The sequence below is a fragment of the Cetorhinus maximus genome, unplaced genomic scaffold (assembly GCF_964194155.1).
Source record: "Cetorhinus maximus unplaced genomic scaffold, sCetMax3.hap1.1 HAP1_SCAFFOLD_154, whole genome shotgun sequence".
NCBI classification, from domain to species: domain Eukaryota; kingdom Metazoa; phylum Chordata; class Chondrichthyes; order Lamniformes; family Cetorhinidae; genus Cetorhinus; species Cetorhinus maximus.
Window position 1 is genome coordinate 524,911 of NW_027596144.1, and position 19,079 is coordinate 543,989.

General features: G+C 44.1%; 1 protein-coding gene across 5 annotated transcripts in view; it reads right to left on the reverse strand.

The window, feature by feature from the left end:
- LOC144672935 (MORN repeat-containing protein 1-like) overlaps positions 1-19,079 on the reverse strand; it is a 194,490-nt gene that overhangs the window by 13,172 nt on the left and 162,239 nt on the right. For 4 of the 5 annotated variants that reach the window (XR_013574212.1, XM_078534942.1, XM_078534941.1 and 1 more), the window contains 2 exons: positions 17,408-17,484; positions 876-952 (listed from right to left, as the gene is read on the reverse strand). Coding sequence is in view for 4 of the 5 variants with exons in the window: in XM_078534942.1 (XP_078391068.1) it covers positions 876-952; positions 17,408-17,484 (154 nt within the window). In the remaining variant the exon portion in view is untranslated. Of the gene's footprint in view, positions 1-875; positions 953-14,505; positions 14,563-17,407; positions 17,485-19,079 lie in introns of those variants that run through there. The other variant, XM_078534944.1, reaches the window with a different exon arrangement.

Genomic DNA, 19,079 nt, shown 5'->3' on the forward strand with positions numbered 1-19,079 from the left:
CTCAGTCCCAGCATTCACTATACTTTAATCCGACACTTATTACTGAGATCGACATTAGTCACTACACAACAGGTGGGCTGAAGTGCAATTTTAAAAAAAGACATTATTTAATAACCTTAACCAAAGGCGTTATGCTATTACAATAACAAAGAAATAATGCAGAGAGTCAGGGCTGGGATGCTGACATGCTCTGACTCAACCACAGAGTAGGATTAGCTGTCCAGTGTGATTTCCTTCACTGTTTTGTGCTGACAGCTCAGGCAACTTTTTTAAATTCTAGAAATACTAATCACCACTCCAGCCAATGCCAGCTCAGAGTGTGCCACGCGTATTGGATTATCAGAGTCATGTTCACTGTACTACCTTGCTTGAAAGCTACAAATTGAACAACAGTGTCCTAAGCTACAACAGTGAAAGAAAGAATTTGCCTTTCTCTAGCACCTTTTCTGACCTCTGGGTGTCCCAAAGTGCTTCACCACCAATTAATTACCTTTGAAATGCGGTTGCTGTTGGGATGCAGGAAACACAACTCCCACAAACAGCAATGAGATAATGACCAGATAATGATTTTTTTAGTGACGTTGATTGAAGGATGTCCTGAGGTTGTAAAAGGTGCTATACAAATGCAAGTTCTGCCCTTTAACACATATAAGAAGTACCTCCTCTCTCTGTGCTGTCACTATAGGCCACCTTGATTTGAATCTAATTTAAATCTTTATCTAGTTGAGAGTGTGAGAACAGACTGGGCTGTTCCTGCTCAGGGTGGGACAATTGATGTGCTGAACTAATGGGATTAAGCTCACTACCTGCACCGCAGCATTTTGTGGCTCCTGCCTGCCATTCAGCTGCCAAACAGGTTGAGCCTCCTCTCTTACCTGGTCTCACGATCTGTAGATCTGTGGCGTCCTGCACCTTCTTTGATTTTCTGCCCAATTTGATACTTACTTCAGATCTGCAAAGAAAAACAGGAAACAAGTGACCAACCAGCACAATTCCTTTTACCTGCCCTCTCATCAGAACACTGTATTTTATCCTTCCAATCTGCTCCTGAAGCTGCAGATACTCACCCGGGGTCAAGATCTGACATATTTCTGGCAATTCTTGACCAATTGACTGTTCTTGGCACGGACAGTGATTGGTTGGGCCGGCTATTTGACTGCAAAGGATTGGGGTAGGGAGGGGAGGTTAACCCTGTTATCACTCAATGCCCAAACGTGCACTTTGCAGCTAGGTAGCAGTCAGTCAGGGTTCCATGGATGTTTCCATAGGACAAAACAGGTGAGGAAAACCATCCATCCCATTTCGGTTCATCCATCCAGAATGGTTGGAAAGCTTCCCAATTGCAGCATCCACTTTGTTCTCAATTGATTCCTTGGGTTTTCTCTTCACTGCTCTATTCCAAAGGCAGGTGCATTCCAGATCAGAACCACTTGCTGATGGAGTTACCTAATGTTGGTCTAAATTTGAAAAAGTGTAATTTAACGAGTGTGGAAATAAGTAGACAAATGTCTTCACAATCCCGGTCTTCAGTGACTGAATCAGACTGCTGAAAGCAGTGTGAACCTTGTGTGGCGTGTTGCTCTCTATAGGATAAATGTTTTGCAGAAGACACTTGATTTAACTTATTAAGGGGAGAACAATTAGTAGGTGCTGGGTAATATTTGGCTGCAGTAAGTTACAAGGGGATAATTCAATTGCAGACTTCCAATGACGTCATGAGCTCTGAAAGGAAATTCTGTTTGGTTTCTGAGAATTAACAGGAGGGAATGTTTTAAAGCTCACTGCTGGACAGTGAGTATCCTTTGCAGAAAATAGTTAACGTTATTTTTCACATTTAAAACAAAACCTCTCCGATTCTCTCCCCTCCTCTCCTGCAGGTACTGGAATGGATTTTCTCGACATCAATTTGCGTAGTTTACAGTTGTCATTATGATCAGGAAATGGAAGCCCACGGCTCTTGCCAGGCGTTTGATTCCACTGGCAGTAGCAGCCCTCCTACAAGTTGGCCAATTCCTTCATGTGTTAGAAGGCTACTTGGTTGTGGCGGTATCACAGCCAAACCTGCACCTGCTACTACATGGGCTAAGGATGGAATGCATTAGCTGACGAACCCCATAAACTGTCTCCAATCTGTGTGAAAATGATTAAACATAGGTTCAGAGTTTAGGATGCCTTTTCCTGTGACTAAGTGCCTGATATGGATAAACTACATATAGACCAACATGCATGATTAGATAAAGGAAGGAATAACAGAAATATGGGGAATAATTTTACCCCAAAAATTGGGTGGGTTTGGGTTGAGTTGAATGTTAAAGTGTAAAAAATCTCAAACCCAAATACAACCTGCCTCTCGCCCACCCGCTTCCCATTTTAGTGGAGGTGGGATGAGGAGAGCAGGTGGGTGACCAATCCGCTCAAGGAAGGTGGGTTATTATTTAAATGTTTTCATGAGGCTACATGTCTCAGGTTTAATCTTCCTTCCAGATTTAACTGGCTGGTCGGGTTTCTCATGCTTCAGGGACCCCAGCACCAAAAGGAGGTGACGACATCTACGTGAAGCAGGTAATTGCTTTTCCAGCACTGCATTTGGGCCAGAAGGAGCAGAAATGCTTCCCTCCCACCACCCCAAGTAATCTGCTTCCTACTGGGACCAACACCCCCTGCGATTGTACCCACCACTGCCCCCATCCCACCCCACCGACCTCCCATCTCTGTCTGACATCACTCTCTGAATCCCTGCAATCACCCATCGACCCTATAGCCCACGCTGTATCCAGCCCCGTCATCTCTATCCTGGGGCGCAGGAAATCTATTTGTTCCTGGGTTGTGGCCATATCTGGAGTGCTTCCTGCCCAGAAGCAAGCTGTGCCTGACAACCAGGCTGGCTTCTGGGCAGCAAACCTGTTTAAAAAAAAAACATGCAAGTTAAAATGCCACGGCATTTGGGGAAACTGAAACTTCAGGGATTTTCAACCAGGGCTTCACCATCCCAACTTGGAAATGGCACCACAGTAAATATCAGAGCCTACAATTCCTAACCTTACCGTTCCCATATTTGAGGAGCCTCTTTGCACATCTCCGTCATTCATGGACATGATACATAAAAAGCTGGTTGTTTGATATCTGATAAAAGCAAAATACTGCGGATGATGGAAATCTAGAACAAAAACAAAAATAACCTGGAAAAACTCAGCAGGTCTGACAGCATCTGCGGAGAGGGATACAGTTGACGTTTCGAGTCCGCATGACTCTTCATCAGAGCTAAGAAATATATTTATTCTTGTATCTAACTCCTGAACAAAAATAATACAAAAATTACTGCCTCCAATATTCCAGTCGTGGCATAATCAGTAAGTTCTGTCCAAATTTGATGTGAAATTTGCACTCATTTTGCCAACAGTAATTGACACTGGAATTTTACTGCTGATCTCATTAGCATACACTGGAATAAGAAAATCAGTGTAAAGACTCAGGGCCCAAGGAAAACTCAGACCGCACACCATATATTCATTCCCATTTTAAGTGTGAACATTAAAATTTGAAGTCATAAGACCAGAAGATGTAGGAACAGAAGTAGGCATTCAGCCCATTGTCTGCTCCACCATTCAATGAGATCATGGCTGATCTGATAATCCTCAACTCCACTTTCCTGCCTTTTCCCCATAACCCTTGATTCCCTTACTGATTAAAAATCTGTCTATCTCAGCCTTGAATATACTTAACGACCCAGCCTCTACAGCCCTCTGCGGTAAAGAATTCCACAGATTCATTACCCTCTGAGGGAAGAAATTCCTCCTTGTCTCTGTCTTAAATGGGCAACCCCTTACTCTGAGATTATGCCCTCTGGTCCTAGACTCTCCCACAAGGGGAAACAATCTCTTAGCACCACCCTGTCAAGCCCCCTAAGAATCTTATATGTTTCAATAAGGTCTCTTCTCATTCTTCTAAACTCCAATGAGTACAGGCCCAACCTACTCGACCTCTCCTCATAAGAAAATCCCTCCATCCCCGGGATCAACCTAGTGAACCTTCTCTGGACTGCCTCCGATGCCAATATATCTTTCCTTAGATAAGGGGACCAAAACTGTTCACATTATTCTAGGTGTGGTCTAACTAGTACCTTGTATAGTTTTAGCAAGACTTCCCTATTTTTATACTCCATTCCCTTTGAAATAAAGGTCAACATTCCATTTGCCTTCCCTATTACCTGCTGAAATTTTATGCTAGCTTTTTTTGATTCATGCACAAGGACCCCCAAATCCCTCTGTGCTGCAGCCTTCTGCAGTCTTTCTCCATTTAGATAATATTCAGCTCCTCTATTCTTCCTGCCAAAGTGTATAACCTCACATTTTCCCACATTATATTCCATCTGCCAAGTTTTTGCTCACTCACTTAACCTGTCTATATCCCTCTGTAGACCTTTTGTGTCATCCTCACCGCTTGCCTTCCCACCTATTTTTGTGTCATCTGCAAACTTGGCGATAGTACATTCACTTCCCTCATCCAAGTCATTAATATATATTGTAAATAATTGTGGCCCCAGCACTGTGGCACTCCACTAGTTACAGGTTGCCATTCTGAAAATGCCTCCTTTATCCTAATTCCCTGTCTTCTGTTAGTTAGCCAATCCTCTATCCATGCTAATATGGTACCCTCAACACTATGGGCTCTTATCTTATTAAGTAGCCTTATGTGTGGTACCTTATCGAACGCCTTTTGGAAATCCAAATATATTACATCTACTGGTTCCCCTTTACCTATCCTGCTTGCTACCTCCTCAAGGAATTCTAGTAAAGTTGTCAGGTATGATTTTCCCCTCATGAAGCGATGCTGACTCTGCTTGATTAGATTATGCATTTCTAAATGCTCTGCTATTACATTCTTTAAAATAGACTCTAACATTTTCCCAATGACAGACGTTAAGCTAACTGGCCCATAGTTACCTGTTTATTGTCTCCTTCCCTTTTTGAATAGCCATCAAGCCATTGTTTATGTCCATATGGCGCAGTATGCTTAAGGAAATGAAAACCTTTCCCTTTTTAATGTAATGCATTCTGATGCCATAAAATGCATTCAAAGAAACAGAAAACAGGGTGCATGTTATGGTGAGGAGAAAGTTTTTAAAAATTGTTTCAACAATCAACATGAAACACCAGAAAGATAGATAACTTTGGGCCCTGCTTTGCTTAAAATTTTGGGCAATTACTTTACACACATTTTGAAACAATGTGGTAAGTCAATTAAACTAAAAATAGGGAGAGATGTAAAACAAGTTGCCAACTGACTATCATTCATTTTACCCTCACACAAAATCCAAATTATCCCCATCACTTTTATCACAGTGCTATACAATTAGAGGTTCTGTCTTTATTCTGGTCTCTCTCTATTTTGCTGGCATTGAGTCCTCTATGTTAGTCTGCTCGCTCCCACTGCACTTTTGCCGTCATACTGAATCCCTGCAGTATTTATCCTTTGGAGTTATAGTGTACTCAATGCAAAGTCAATCCAAGGTAACAGCCTCCTGAAGGGGCCTTGCACTTCGTGGCTTTAGCGCACATAGTAGTCTGCCGCTTTTGGACTGTAACATTGATACAATCTAGGATAAGGTGGTTTTAAAACACTAAAAGGTAGCCATAGAACTGCAGCCTGAGCCTTCTGCATTGCACCATCTGCATTCTAGTTTGCCAACAGTGTCAGTATTACTCACAATTTACATCCCTATATCCTGTTGTCAGCCAGTTCAATTGTGCAGTAAAGATGAAACAAATCTACATCCTCCAAGGTCACTGCTCTGTCAGGTGAAGACATACCTCTGTTGAAAACCAAATCCTTCACTTGGCTTTCTACTTAAATACGTACAAGGATTTTTATTCTCTCCATTGCTAAGACGGTCTTACAAACTACAACAGCAGGTAGGTTGCCATGTCAACATATCAATATTCTATTTTGTTCTTTTTCAATCATTAGACAAATACAAGAGAGAATGCATGGACTCAACCTTCTCATGGTGCTGTGTGAGAGAGGCAGGCACAGGAGGATTGCAATAGAGTGAAGCATTTAAAGGGATATAAGCCCTCATGAAAAGAAGTCACTCACTCTTGTTGCATCAGATATCCTTGTTGCTACACTTATTGAGTCACTTACTGTCACTGCATTGCACACCATCAACGCATCACTCACTCTCACTGCGTCACTCACCCTTGCAGCATGACACACCCTCTCTGCATGGCGCATACTCTCTGCATTATGCTCCCTCTCTGCATTACCCACCTTTCTCATGTCACTTGCTCATTAGTCAGTCACCCTCACTCCATGACCCTCCTTCTCAGTGTCATTCACTCTCAATGTGTCATTCACCCTCGCTATATTACCCCCTCACTGTGTCACTCACCTTTGCAGCATGATGCACCCCATTGCATGGTACATTCTTGCCATGTTACTGACCCTCGCTGCATTACTCACCCTCTGTGAGGTCCCTGATCTCAATTGCTATCCAGCAATGCCGAGTGAGTTGGGAGTACAGGGAAAGTGAGTTCAGGGTTGAATTTGGCTGTGCTGCCCCCACCACGGTTGAGTGGCCTGAAGATACTCAATCACTGGGTTGACACAGCTGTTAAAGTGCTGAGTGGGTAAGGTAGCAGGGGTTGACCGATGCCCATAAGGCCACATCCAGCAAGAGTCACTGTGAACCTCCGCAGCAAGAGAGAATGGTAGAATGTGTTTAGAGAGTCAGTGGTATAACCATCACAGCGAGAGTCAACAGAGAAATGCGTACAGAGAGTAAACGGTAAAACTGTCGCAGTGAGATTCAGGGGTGAAATCGTGTTCATAGAGAGTCAAAAAATTCAGGAGAGGAAGGGAGGGAATATGAGAAATAATTAGCAAAAAAGGATCTTAGCAATTGCATGGCACTTGGTTGATGATTGTAGTGAGGTAGAGGGGGAGCAAGGTAAGAGGAGGAGCTTTCTGGGGTTTTGGTGCCAGACCATGCAAGGTCTCCCATGTGAAAAGTGGTGCAACCCACCGCACAATTCCTGCTTGTTCCTCTTAAAACCAAAGGGAAACTATCAAATACATTTTATTTTGGTTCTTGGCTGAACATTTGAATTCGATTCAACTTGCGTTATTTTGTCTGGGCAGCGTTCAGTCAGGAAAGGGTTAAAACAGCTGGCCTTCCCATTACCTCAGCGGCAGCATCCGCTCCATATAGTGTGCAACATTCTTATTTCAGCATTTCGTCAGAAGAGAAGCATTCATCCCAAGCAGCAGGGATTTAACATTTAAGCCCACAGCAACCAAATTACATCCGTCAGATCCAGCTGCTCAGTGTTCAGGCCTTCCACCTGCTTTACTTTATTATTTGCACCATGAAGGGACAGGGTGCACATTTGGAGACAGACAACCTTCGAGGCTCAACATACCCCAAAAAAACCTCCACAATTTTGTTTAAATTGAAAATTAACCTCTGGAGACTGCAGGTTTGGCAACTGTAGGCTGAAGCGATTGCCTCATCGATTCCTTAGTTGGTAAAGCCAAACAGTGGTCATACAGGCCAGGTTTGTGCCGAGTCCTTAGCCTGGGTTAGGGTGGTAGAAAAGTGAGCCAGAGCTCCTGCTCTTGATCTCTTATCCAGTGACCCTCTACTGTAGTGGGTACAGGCAATGTAAGTGGCAATGTGTTGGTATCATCAGCATAGAATCATACAGTCATACAGAACAGAAGAAGGCCATTTGGCCTATCATGCGTGTGATGGTCCTGAAAGAGTTGTCCAATTAATCCCGCTCCTCCCCTGCTCTTTCCCTGAAGCCTTGCAAGTTTTCCTTTTCAAATATTTATCCAACTCAATTTTGTAATTTACTATTGAAATCTGCTTCGATTGCCCTTTCAGGCATCTTCAGGAACAGCGGCAACAGATGCTGGAAAAGGACAGGACGGGGCTCAGTTGTGAAGGCCAACAACGACTTTCGCTGTGTAAGGCCCACAGGCCACTTAAGTGATAAAGCACAAGGGACACCATCAGCCAGGGAATGAAACTGAGTATAAATCAGAAAAGGAGGAGAGAAAATGGCAGAGGAAATAAAGATTAACAAGCAGCTGGCAGCGTCTTAAAGCTATTTCAATTTTGGGTTTTGCTCTTGGGGCTTGGGACACAATCAGAAGCAGTTGATTGAATTGCTGCTCTGCAATTCACTGGCAACCAAGAATTATCCCCCAGGCTCTCATTACACTACCCATTTAAAACTTTGCGCCACAACTGGGAGAAAGGTTGCTGTAGAATGGGAACAGCTTCACTGCAGTAATTACTGATCCTTGATGGGGGAGCTGCCAACGTCCGTACATCGTTAGGAGGTTTACCTGCAGGTCCAGTAGCAGGTAATGAGGTTGATTGCAGAAAATGCAACATCCCCTTTCATTCACTGTTTCTCCACTTCTCTCCTGATGGTATTGCCTAACAATGGGGCACAGTTCCACAGGTGACGTCTGCCTATCGATACCCCACCCAAGTAAACATTCAAATGCAAGGCAAGTGAATGCTAGTGAGCTATTCAACTAACCCTGCTCTCACCTGGTGTGCTTGTACGGCAGAGTGAGTGCTAGATGATGTTCCTGTCACCACCACACCCACCCCCACCAGCACCCAGCTCAGGAGCATTAAGGCATTTTTGCACCTCAACCACTCAAGCACTGACCTGTGATAAGACTTGGGACGTCTCTGGTTGGTACAACACAGTTATACGCTGGGCAGTTCCTTTACCAAGTTTTTAATAATCTGAAAATGTAAAATATGCTGCAATTGACTCCCCACCCCGGCCCTGTGGGTAAAATAATTATTTGATGCAGCACCAAGCTACACAGACTTGAATGTCTTAGGCTCAGTTCCTGTTCTGTGCTGATTTATACACACTCTGTTGGTACACTCTGTGTTAGGCAGCGGAGAGGTGCGGAGGGAGGGGGGGTTGCAGGGAATTAGTGCTGGTTCCCAGTCCTGATGATAATCCAGTGATTCATTCTGAAAATTGTGCATATGTTGCAGCTGTGTGCATAGGTTTGTCTGCACGTTGTACATGTATTTTGGGGGTATGTGTGTGCATATATATATTAAAATATGTTTGTATGTTAGAGGCGTGTGTATATATGTTTGTGTATGTGTGTGTTGAATAAGGGCAGAATAGTTAGGATTGAGGTTAGCTATGCCACCTTCAGTGGTTGGATAGCCTACTGACTGGCTCTCCCCTGAAGAATAGCCACTTGAATGAGGAGAACACACAACAAGAAGGAATGCTGTGAAGGTTTAGCTGTTGGTGCCAGATCAGCGGGTGGAATGTTGCTGGGTCGATGAGGCAGGTTTATATATTCCATATGGCTTGCTGCTGAGATTTCTGTTTCAGGATGGGAGTGTTTTTTTTAAAATGGAAAACATCTGTAAATAAAGTACCAAACTTTCCAAGCATTGTTCACCCATTAATAACCAAAAATCATAAAAAGTCTTGACATCTATCAGAGAGCTGAATCATCCATGTATGACTGGGATATTCCTACAAGGAATGCTTATTTATTGAAACTGCAATGAGTGAGAATAAGACAGAAAAGGCAAAGAAAGTCAGCCTTCTTTTATATGCATTCCTGGGATGTGGATGTTCCTGGCCAGGTCAGCATTTATTGCCCATCTCTAATTGCCCTGGAGAAACTGATGGTAAGCTGCTGCCTTGAACCGCTACAGTCCCTGTGGTGCAGGTCCACCTACCGTGCTGTTCGGAGTGGGGGACGGTGGTGGTGGAGTCCCAGGATTTTGACCCAGCAACAGTGAGGGGGCGCCAATACACTTCCAAGTCAGAATCCAGTGTGAGATTTCAAGGGGAATTGGCAGATGGTGGTGTTCCCATGCATCTGCTGCTCTTGTTCTTTAAGGTGGTAGGGGTCGTGGATTAGGGGTATGCTATTGAAGAAGCCTTGCTGAGTTGCTGCAATGCATCTTGTAGATGGTACATACTGTGTGCTGTTGGTGGAGGGAGTGAACATTTCAGGTAGTGGATGGGATGCTGATCAAGTAGGCTGCTTTATCCTGGATAGTGTCGAGCTTCTTGTAGGAGCTGCACTCATCCAGGCAAGTGGAGAGTATTCTATCACACTCCTGACTTGTGCCTTGTAGATGGTGGACAGGCTTTGGAGAAGTGAGTTACCAGCCACAGAATTCCCAGCCTCTGACTTAATCTTTTAGCCACAGTATTCATGTGGTTGGACCAGTTAAACCTCTTGTCAAAAACAACCCCTAGGATGTTGACAGTGTGGGATTCAGTGATGATAATGTTGTTGAATGTCAGGGGTGATTAGATTTTCTCTTGCTTGAGATGGTCATTTCCTGGCACTTGTGTGGTGTGAATGTTGCTTGCCACTTATCAGCCCGAGCCTGAATGTTGTTTGGATCCTGCCACAGTATGTGAGGAGTTGTGAATGGAGTTGAACACTGTAAAATCATCAGTTAACATACCCGATTCTCACCTTATGATGGAGGAAAGCTCACTAATGAAGCAGTTGGAGATGACTGGGGATAAGACAGTGGCCTAAGGAATTCCTATGGTAATGTCCTGAGATGATTGATCTCCAGCAACCACAACCATCTTACTTGTGCTGACCATTGGCTGGGACAGCAGAGCATCAGGACATAGATGCCTGGACACAGCCTGGTTAATGAGTGTTTCTGCTCAGAAAATGCGAAATGCAAGACATATAACATTTACTATGTACAGAAATGATCTATTGTGTTACTGTGAATGGGCAAACACTGAGCTGGAAATATGCCACTGAGGTTGTCTGCTCTTTAATGCTATCCAGCGAACCCTGCTATAAAACTGCACACATGGATGTTGAACAAGGGTAGAATTGGACTCAGCTCTGAAGATTCCTGCAGTCAGATAGCCAGCTGATACTCACTGCCTAAGCTCACACATGAAAACTGGTATAGGAAAACAACAAGGAAATGGTAATGGAATAAATGGCCACTTGGGTGAAGTACTGGAGAACTGGAGAGTGGCTGGCAAAAGTGTAACTGTATCCCAGCAGGAGAGCGATTGGCACATAGGCTCGAGTGAATCATAAATGCCAGCATGGATCAGTTGAGCCAAATGGCCTGTGTATGTGCTGTAGACTCTATATAATTAAGTAGAATGGTATCCTGACAGGACAGTGACCCGGCACAAGTGGGACTGTCTCCCAGCAGGAGTGACTGACACACTGACCCATATGACACCAGAACAGAGGCTGAAATGAGTGGAACCATGCCCCGAAAGGAAATAAACTGGTACAAGTGGGAGCATAGGTTATAGGGCATCTTCAGAAGAGGACAGGAAGCTGTCGGAAAAGGAAAGAAAATTAAAAAAACATTTTTGAGGTAATAAGATTGCTTTAAAATTCGCCTGTTCTCTGTATTTTACACCTTAATACATTGAGTACAGCCACTGCACAGCCACGAAAACCTAGGACTAGCTGTTTATTGGAGTATTTTAAAACCACCTTGGAAAATGAAAATTCAGGTTGACATTCTTTTCCAGTCTTCTGAGTGGTGTCACCATCAGATTGGTTGACTGTTGACTAATTAGCTTGTTCAGTACTTCATGTCCTTGGCAGCTTTTAAATGTGCTTCATTTGCCCAAAGCAACTCAACTACCATCATCGAGGGGACGTGGGTTATTTTTGCTAATTGAATTAAAAATGCAAGTAATTGGCTGAGATTTTAATCAGTTTTGACTCAGTTGGTGCATGCACAGCCCTGTGGGAAACTGACTCTGACTGACCTGTGAAAGGGTCTCAGGCTCCATCCCCTGTTTACACTGAGTTAGTTGATCTTACCTGGAAAGGTGAATCAGTCTTGCAAAAGGCCCTAGATCTGGGAAGGGAAAATATGGCCTCTGCTGTGTGTGTGTGTGTGTCTGTCTCTCCGTGACTGTGTGTGTGTCTGTGTCTCCATGAGTGTGTGTGTGCGTGCATGCGTGTGCGTGTATGTGCGTGTGTGTGTGCGTGTACATGCATGCGCGTGTGTGCATGTAAGTGTGTGTGTGCGTGCATGTATGTGTGTGTGTGTGTGGCCCGTGTGTGTGCAAGAACCAGATCAAGCTCAGCTGCAATATTCCTGGCGGTTGCATAGTCGACATTAATTGGCTGAGTTCACACATGGTCAATAGAAAGGATTAAGGTCCCCAGCCCCCATGAAACCATGCACCAGGAGCATCAGTGCCATTAGGAGAGGAGGGAGGAAAGTTGAGCAAAAGAAACTGATCAGTTTTGTAAACCAAAAGAAATTAAATTTATACATTGCTTTTCATACCCCAGGACATCCCAAAGTGCTCACAGCCAATTAAGTATTTTCGAAGTGTAGCCACTGTTGTAATGTAGGATGTGCAACAGCCAGTTTGCGCACAGCAAGCTCCCATAAACAGCAAAAGTCAATCACCAGATAATCTGTTAAAGTGTTATTGATTGAGGGATAAATAGTGGCCAGGACACCAGAGAGAACTTCCCTGCTCTTCTCCAAAAGTGTACTATGAAATCTTTTATGCCCACCTGAGAAGGCAAGACTTGGGTTAAAGTCTCATCGAAGGGAGGCTCCTCTGTCAGAGCAATTCCCTCAGTGTCAGCCTAGTTTCTGTGGCTGAAGCCTCTGAAGTGGGATCTAAACCCACAACCTTCTGACTCAGTACAATGTTCAATGTAAGTGATGGCTGTTGGGATTTAGGGATGTAAATTTGTGGTGAAGGATGAAATAGAGATCAGACGCTAAGCGTGAAATTACCAGGGCCACAGAGGGTGCAGCCTCTGTACATTGCACAATGCAACAAAGCCAATCAGTAGCTCTTTTTAGACTGGTGGTGCCTTAAGGCAAATTCAAATTCACAGCAAAAGTATTAATGGGAGATGGACAGAGGGAAGTCTTTAAAGTTTCACTTGACTGTTTAGATCATATTCATCTGTGTAGTTTTAATGGATTTCTTTTTATCCTGTTCTCTTTAGTCTATCCCCAAATCATGCATGACTCCCCAGCTGACAGGAGTGATATAATCCTGTCTTTCTGCTAGCTGTTAGGAGATGTATCCACCCTTTTACAATTTGTGTGGATTGTAGCTAAATGATACAAAAATACTCTTTGTGCACTGCACTCCTGTGCATTTACTGTGTCCCCTCTTTGTGCTCCCTATAGCTTGTTGGAGGGCCATTTAGAAATGGAGATCTGCACAAGCATCCCTGTTTTCTTCTAAAGTTGCTGAAAGAAGGTTAGTGATCTTCTTCGAATTAAAACTAAATGGTGTTGCTGACCTGAGAATAGATGCTGAATCAGCCTGATGCACCATGTATGCTGAATTGTGGTTCAGTTCTATACCATGCCAAATATGCTGAATGCATTTGCAGTCCACCCACCACCTGAAACATTCACTCCTTCCACCAGCAGCACACTGTGGCTGCAGTGTGTACTATATACAGCATACATGGCAGCAACTTGCTAAGGTTTCTTTGAAGGCACTTCCCTCCCAAACATACAAACTCTATCACCAAGAAGGACAAAGTCAGCAGGTGCACGGGAACACTACCACCTCCAGGCTGCCTTCCAAGTCATACATCACCCTGATTTGAACATATATTGGCTAATCCTTCATCGTCGAAGGATTAAAATCCTGGAAATCCCGACCTAACATAATAGCTTCCCCACATGGACTGCAGCGGTTCAAGAAGGCAGCTCACCACCACCTTCTCACAGGCAACTAGGAATGGGCAATAAATGCTGGCTTTACCAGTGACATCCACATCCTTAGAATGATTTTTTAAAAAAGTTGTTCGGGGTAGGGGGCATGCCCCATGAAATTTGTGGGTCTACACTGGTGTCAGATCTTGGGAGATCACCACCTTTATCTTGACACCCCATTCACTACCAGAAACCTGAGCATTTGCATCGATGTTATGAGGAGGCTGGGTCTGATTATCCCTATGATGCTCCCTCCCTCCCTCCTTCCATCTGGAGAAGTGACTGGCTTCCACTCGGCACTACCGTGGCAAAATTCCCAACAACAGCGGCAGTCCCTGGAGCAAGTCAAGGGTGTCACATTTGTCTGCCATTGGCACTGCACCAATTTCAACCTGCCCCTTTCATATGGTCGAAGGGTTTGACAACACTCCCCAATTAGATTAACATGATAGATGACCGCCTGGGCAATCCATTCCTCTCTAACCGTATCTCAGCATGGATCGTTATAAGGTGGTTGAGGATGGAGGCAGCACAGGCGAGTGAATGTGAACGGTATTTACCCATGGCAATAAATGAGATGTCAGGAAAAAATGTGCTATATGACCTTGCAACGTGATGACCAATAGTTTTAATTTGTCCCACTAATTGGTGACTGTGATCCTTTTTATTGTTGCTGCATTACAATTTTAAACCAGAAATAAGATGAAAAACACTGGACCTTAAATCCCTGTGAGGAGAAAATATATAACCAGCACTGTTGGATTTTATAGAGTACAGATTATTTACTTAGTTGCTATAAGCAGTGAAATTCATCAGCTCTGTTTATGTACCTGTAATAAAAATGTTCAGAATTCAGTGTTTGCTTTATACTACCTCTGGGTTCTATGGTCCCATTTATTTGCATTTAATACATTCCTGTCCCAGAGCAGCACTCGTTCTCTCTGCTGCTAGACGAGGTGATGTCACAGAGTTACCTGCTGTGACCAGCCTGCTAGACAACATTACTACATGAGGTGCTAAGTGCATTGTTGCCACAACACATTTCCCAGCTTGAATTGACTGCGACAGATACACTGCAGAATACTTTTATGACTCCATTGTGTGGGCAAGGGAAACAGAGCAGCAAGCATATCCCCAGCTAGTTGCCAGACTGCAGATTAAAACCTGCGAACTGTTTAAATTATTCAACACGCATTGCTGTTGTGTTTTATTTACCATGTATTTATTTGCTAATTTTCTTCCCTTATTTCCAGGAGTCACTTGCTATGATGACCCCCAGAGTCAGATGCTGATCAGCACTCACTGAATTGGCCCTCTCTTGTCAAAAGTCCAAACTGGTGAAATATTAGAGGGTACCTGGAGTACTGTTCACAGTTTTGGTCCCCTTACTTGAGGAACGGTGCAGTGCATTGGAGGCAGTTCAGAGGAGGTTCACTAGATTGATTCCAGAGAAGTGGGGCTTGTCTTATGAGGAGAGATTGAGTAGTTTAGGCCTATACTCGCTAGAGTTTAGAAGGATGAGAGGAGATCTAATTGAGGTATATAAGATGCTAAAGGGGATAGACAAAGTAGACGTGGAGCGGATGTTTCCCTTTGGGCATTCTAGAATGAGAGGCCATAGTTTTAGGCTAAGGGGTGGTAGATTTAAATCAGAGATGAGGAGGAATTACTTTTCTCAAAGGGTCGTGAATCTGTGGAATTCACTACCTCAGAGTGCAGTGGATGCCGGGACGCTGAATAAATTTAAGGAGGAGATAGACAGATTTTTAATCAGTAAGGGGTTGAAAGGTTATGGGGAGAGGGCGGGAAATTGGAGTTGAGGCCGAAATGAGATCAGCCATGATTGTATCGAATGGCGGGGCAGGCTTGAGGGGCTGAACTGCCTACTTCTGCTCCTTGTTCTTATGTTATGTTCTTACCAGGTGCACATGGAATTGTGGCGTTAGCTGCTGTCCTGTGTGAGTGTGTGCATGCGTTCATGTATGTGTTGTGTTTTTGTGTGTGCATGTTGCCCTGAATACATTCTGTGTCCCGTTGTCCCTATTGAAAGGTTCTCTTCTCCGGTTAAAAGCAAAATCCTGTTGATGCTGAAAATCTGAAACAAAAGCAAAAAAAATGCTGGAAACTCCCATTTAGCATCTGCGGAGAGAACAAGCAAGTTCACCTTCCGGGTTTGCACCTGAAGTGTTAACTTCTATGTTTGTGTGTTTCTATTAACAGGTTCTACGCTTGCGAGTAATCATGAAAAGGTTCTTGTGCTTGTATCTCCAAACCAATGAACAGGCATCACACTCCTTCCTGGCTTTTCATATTTGTGAGCAGCATTTCAGCCACTTTTAGGAAAGAGAGTTATGGTGCATCACTTTCTCACCTTTACACTCAGCCAGTCTCCATTGGCATGCTGGGCTCTGCTATTAAATGGACCCCCACAGCAACAAAAACAACTTGAGCCTTTAATCTGGTTAAATGTCCCAAGGCAATTCACAGGAGCATAATTGATAGAATGTGACACCAAGTCACTCAGACAGGTGACCAAAAGTGTGGTCAAAGAGGTAGATTTTATGGAATGTCTTAAAGGAGGAGGGAGAGAGGGGTAGAGACGTGGGGAGGTTTAGAGAGGAAATTCCAAAGCTTAGGGCCTAGACAGCTGAAGGCACGGCTGCCAGCAAGAGATGGCAAATGTGCAGGACTAGGTCATGCTTTATATTTCTATAAAAATGTCATCCTTATCCTGATAGTTAAATCACAGACCAACAGGTTTGTGGCTCTATGATGCCATCCGATAAGAGAGACCGGATCTCCTTCTGTTAGCTCCAATGATGCAAGGGTCATTTTATGAAAGCACAATCCTTGCACTGAGTATCGCCCGCTGGCAATTTCCCACTACGTGCTCCGGTGTGCAATGCTCCCCACCGGGAGCATGATTTTGTAAAATCAGCCCAACAGTGTGAAAGCAATTAATTTTGGACACCTGCAGCCAGCAAGCAACAGCAAATGAGGTGACTTTAGTTCCATCTCGGTGAGCCAGGTCTGAGCTAGAGGTGAAAGGACAATTTACGGTGTCAGTCATTCCCTCTCTGAAGGTGAACCCGGAGTTTTCTGCATTTGCAGTTTTTTTTTCTAATTGCACACAATGCTGGTCAGTCAGTAGCTGTAGACAGAGGCTGGGATCCCAGCAGGAGCCCAGCAGATCCCAGTTACTGAGCTTAGCAAAACTGGCAAGTATATTATATTGCAGCTGTCATCTGTGCCACATCAATGTGCCACTAATATGGCACCAAAAGACAGTTTAAATTACAGCTACTGATCAAAGCATTAACCCATTGTTTGTCCTTACAGCCGCTGACAGACCTCCTGTGTATTTCTAGCATTTGTTGTGACCTTTTAGAATTATTTTTGTTACCCACACTGAGATGTGTAATTATTTTTATGATGTCGGTGCTCTCTGGGGCAATCTACCTAAAGGTCTCTAAGTGCTTCTGTAACACACTGTGCAAAAGCAGCTCATCAAGATCTTGTCACCTCAGCAGCCTGACAGTCCTTCCTCCCAGGCTGGCAGCTTGTTACTGCAGAAAATGAGCTAACAACTGCTTGCAGCTTCTCCCCAAGCACAGGGCATTGAGTTAAGCGCTACACAGAGGCTCTTGTACTGGCTAAGCTGTAACTCACACCCACCTGCTCTCAGATATCTTCTCCTGTGACACTGTTGCTCTGTCGTTCAGTGATCTGCTGCTCAACTTCTTGCTTGTTTTCTGCATTTAATAAGTTAGGACACAGTCACTTAAATGACACAAAGTACAACAGACATGTTTAACTATGTAGTTTGGGTTAATAAATGGCAAGTAATGTTCGAGCCACAAAAGGGCCAGGCATGATCATCTCCAACTAGAGAGAATCTAACCATCTCCCCTTGATGTTCAACAGCATTGTCATCACTGAATCCCCACCATCAACATCCAGGGGGTTACTATTGACCAGAAACTGAACTGGACCACCCATAGAAATACTATGGGGAGAATTTTTAGCTCGGTGGGCGGGCGAGTGCCCGACCCAACCGAATGTAAAATGAGGCGCGATATTTCAGTCGGCGGGCACATGCTGGAGTCGGGAGCGTGCCCACCGACAATTAAAAGGTGTATTAAGGTCATTAAAAAGATAATTAGTAGAAATTTTTCACTGCCCATCCAACCTTACGGTTGGCGGACAGTCGGAAAAGCCAAGTGGCCTTTGCATTTTTTTAGGAAACCTCATAATGTGTTATTTTGAAGAAGCTCAGAGAGCTGAGGTTCATCCTCAAAGTACGCCACCAAAAAAGACTGGTCATTTAACCCCTTGCTGTTTGTAGGGATTTTACTTTTCAAAAACCAATGGCTACATGTCCGCCTCCACAACCACAGTAACTAACTTTGCGAGTAATCCACGAAGCATGGTGAGATGCGATAGGATGTATATAAAAGCAGACACTGTTTTATGGAGGGATTGAATGGTGAAGCACTCAGCTGCTTAAGTTAAATAAGTTCTGCTTGGACACACCATTAGGTTTTACATGCCACCTGGAATTGTCATTGTGCCATATGCGGTTGAAACATGTGATCAAAGCTGGGAGAATGCTATCTGCAGCTGGCCTGGGACTGCTGACGTGCACCTTTTCCAGTTTAAACTTATATCCCCTGCAGCAAAAAGATGCAAATCCCAGTCACAGCTCCGCCACTCCCTCCCAACACCTGTGGAACATATGCCAGTTTAAATGAGTAATTGTAAAATACTGCGAATGCTGGAAATTTGAAATAAAAACAGAAAATGCTGGAAAAACTCAGCCGGTCTGGCAGCATCTGTGGAGAGAGAAACGGAGTTAACGTTTCAAGTCCGTATGATCATTAACACTTCCTTTGTCCTGTGTCCGTGACATCTTTGTCAAATCTCTCTGAGCTCCCACCTATCCCTGACCTTCTATTTTGCTCCACCTGCTCCACAGTATAAAATCCATCACGTTTCTACCTCCTCAGCTCTCAAGAAGAGTCATACAGACTTGAAACATTAACTCTGTTTCTCGCTCCACAGATGCTGCCAGACCTGCTGAGTTTTTCCAGCATTTCCTGTTTTTATTTTTAAATGAGTGATATATGGGCTGTGGTGGGAGCTGTAACAGCACTAAATGTGCAGATCACCACTCACCCCCTCCCCACTTTCTGTGGCCTCACTCTACTCACGAGGTCCTGCATCAATCCTTAACTCCTGCCAAACCACCAGCTACCCATAAAACCGTAACATAGGAGCAGAAGTGAGCCATTCGGCCCATCAAGTCTGCTTTGCCATTCATTGAGATCATGGCTGATCTGATAATCCT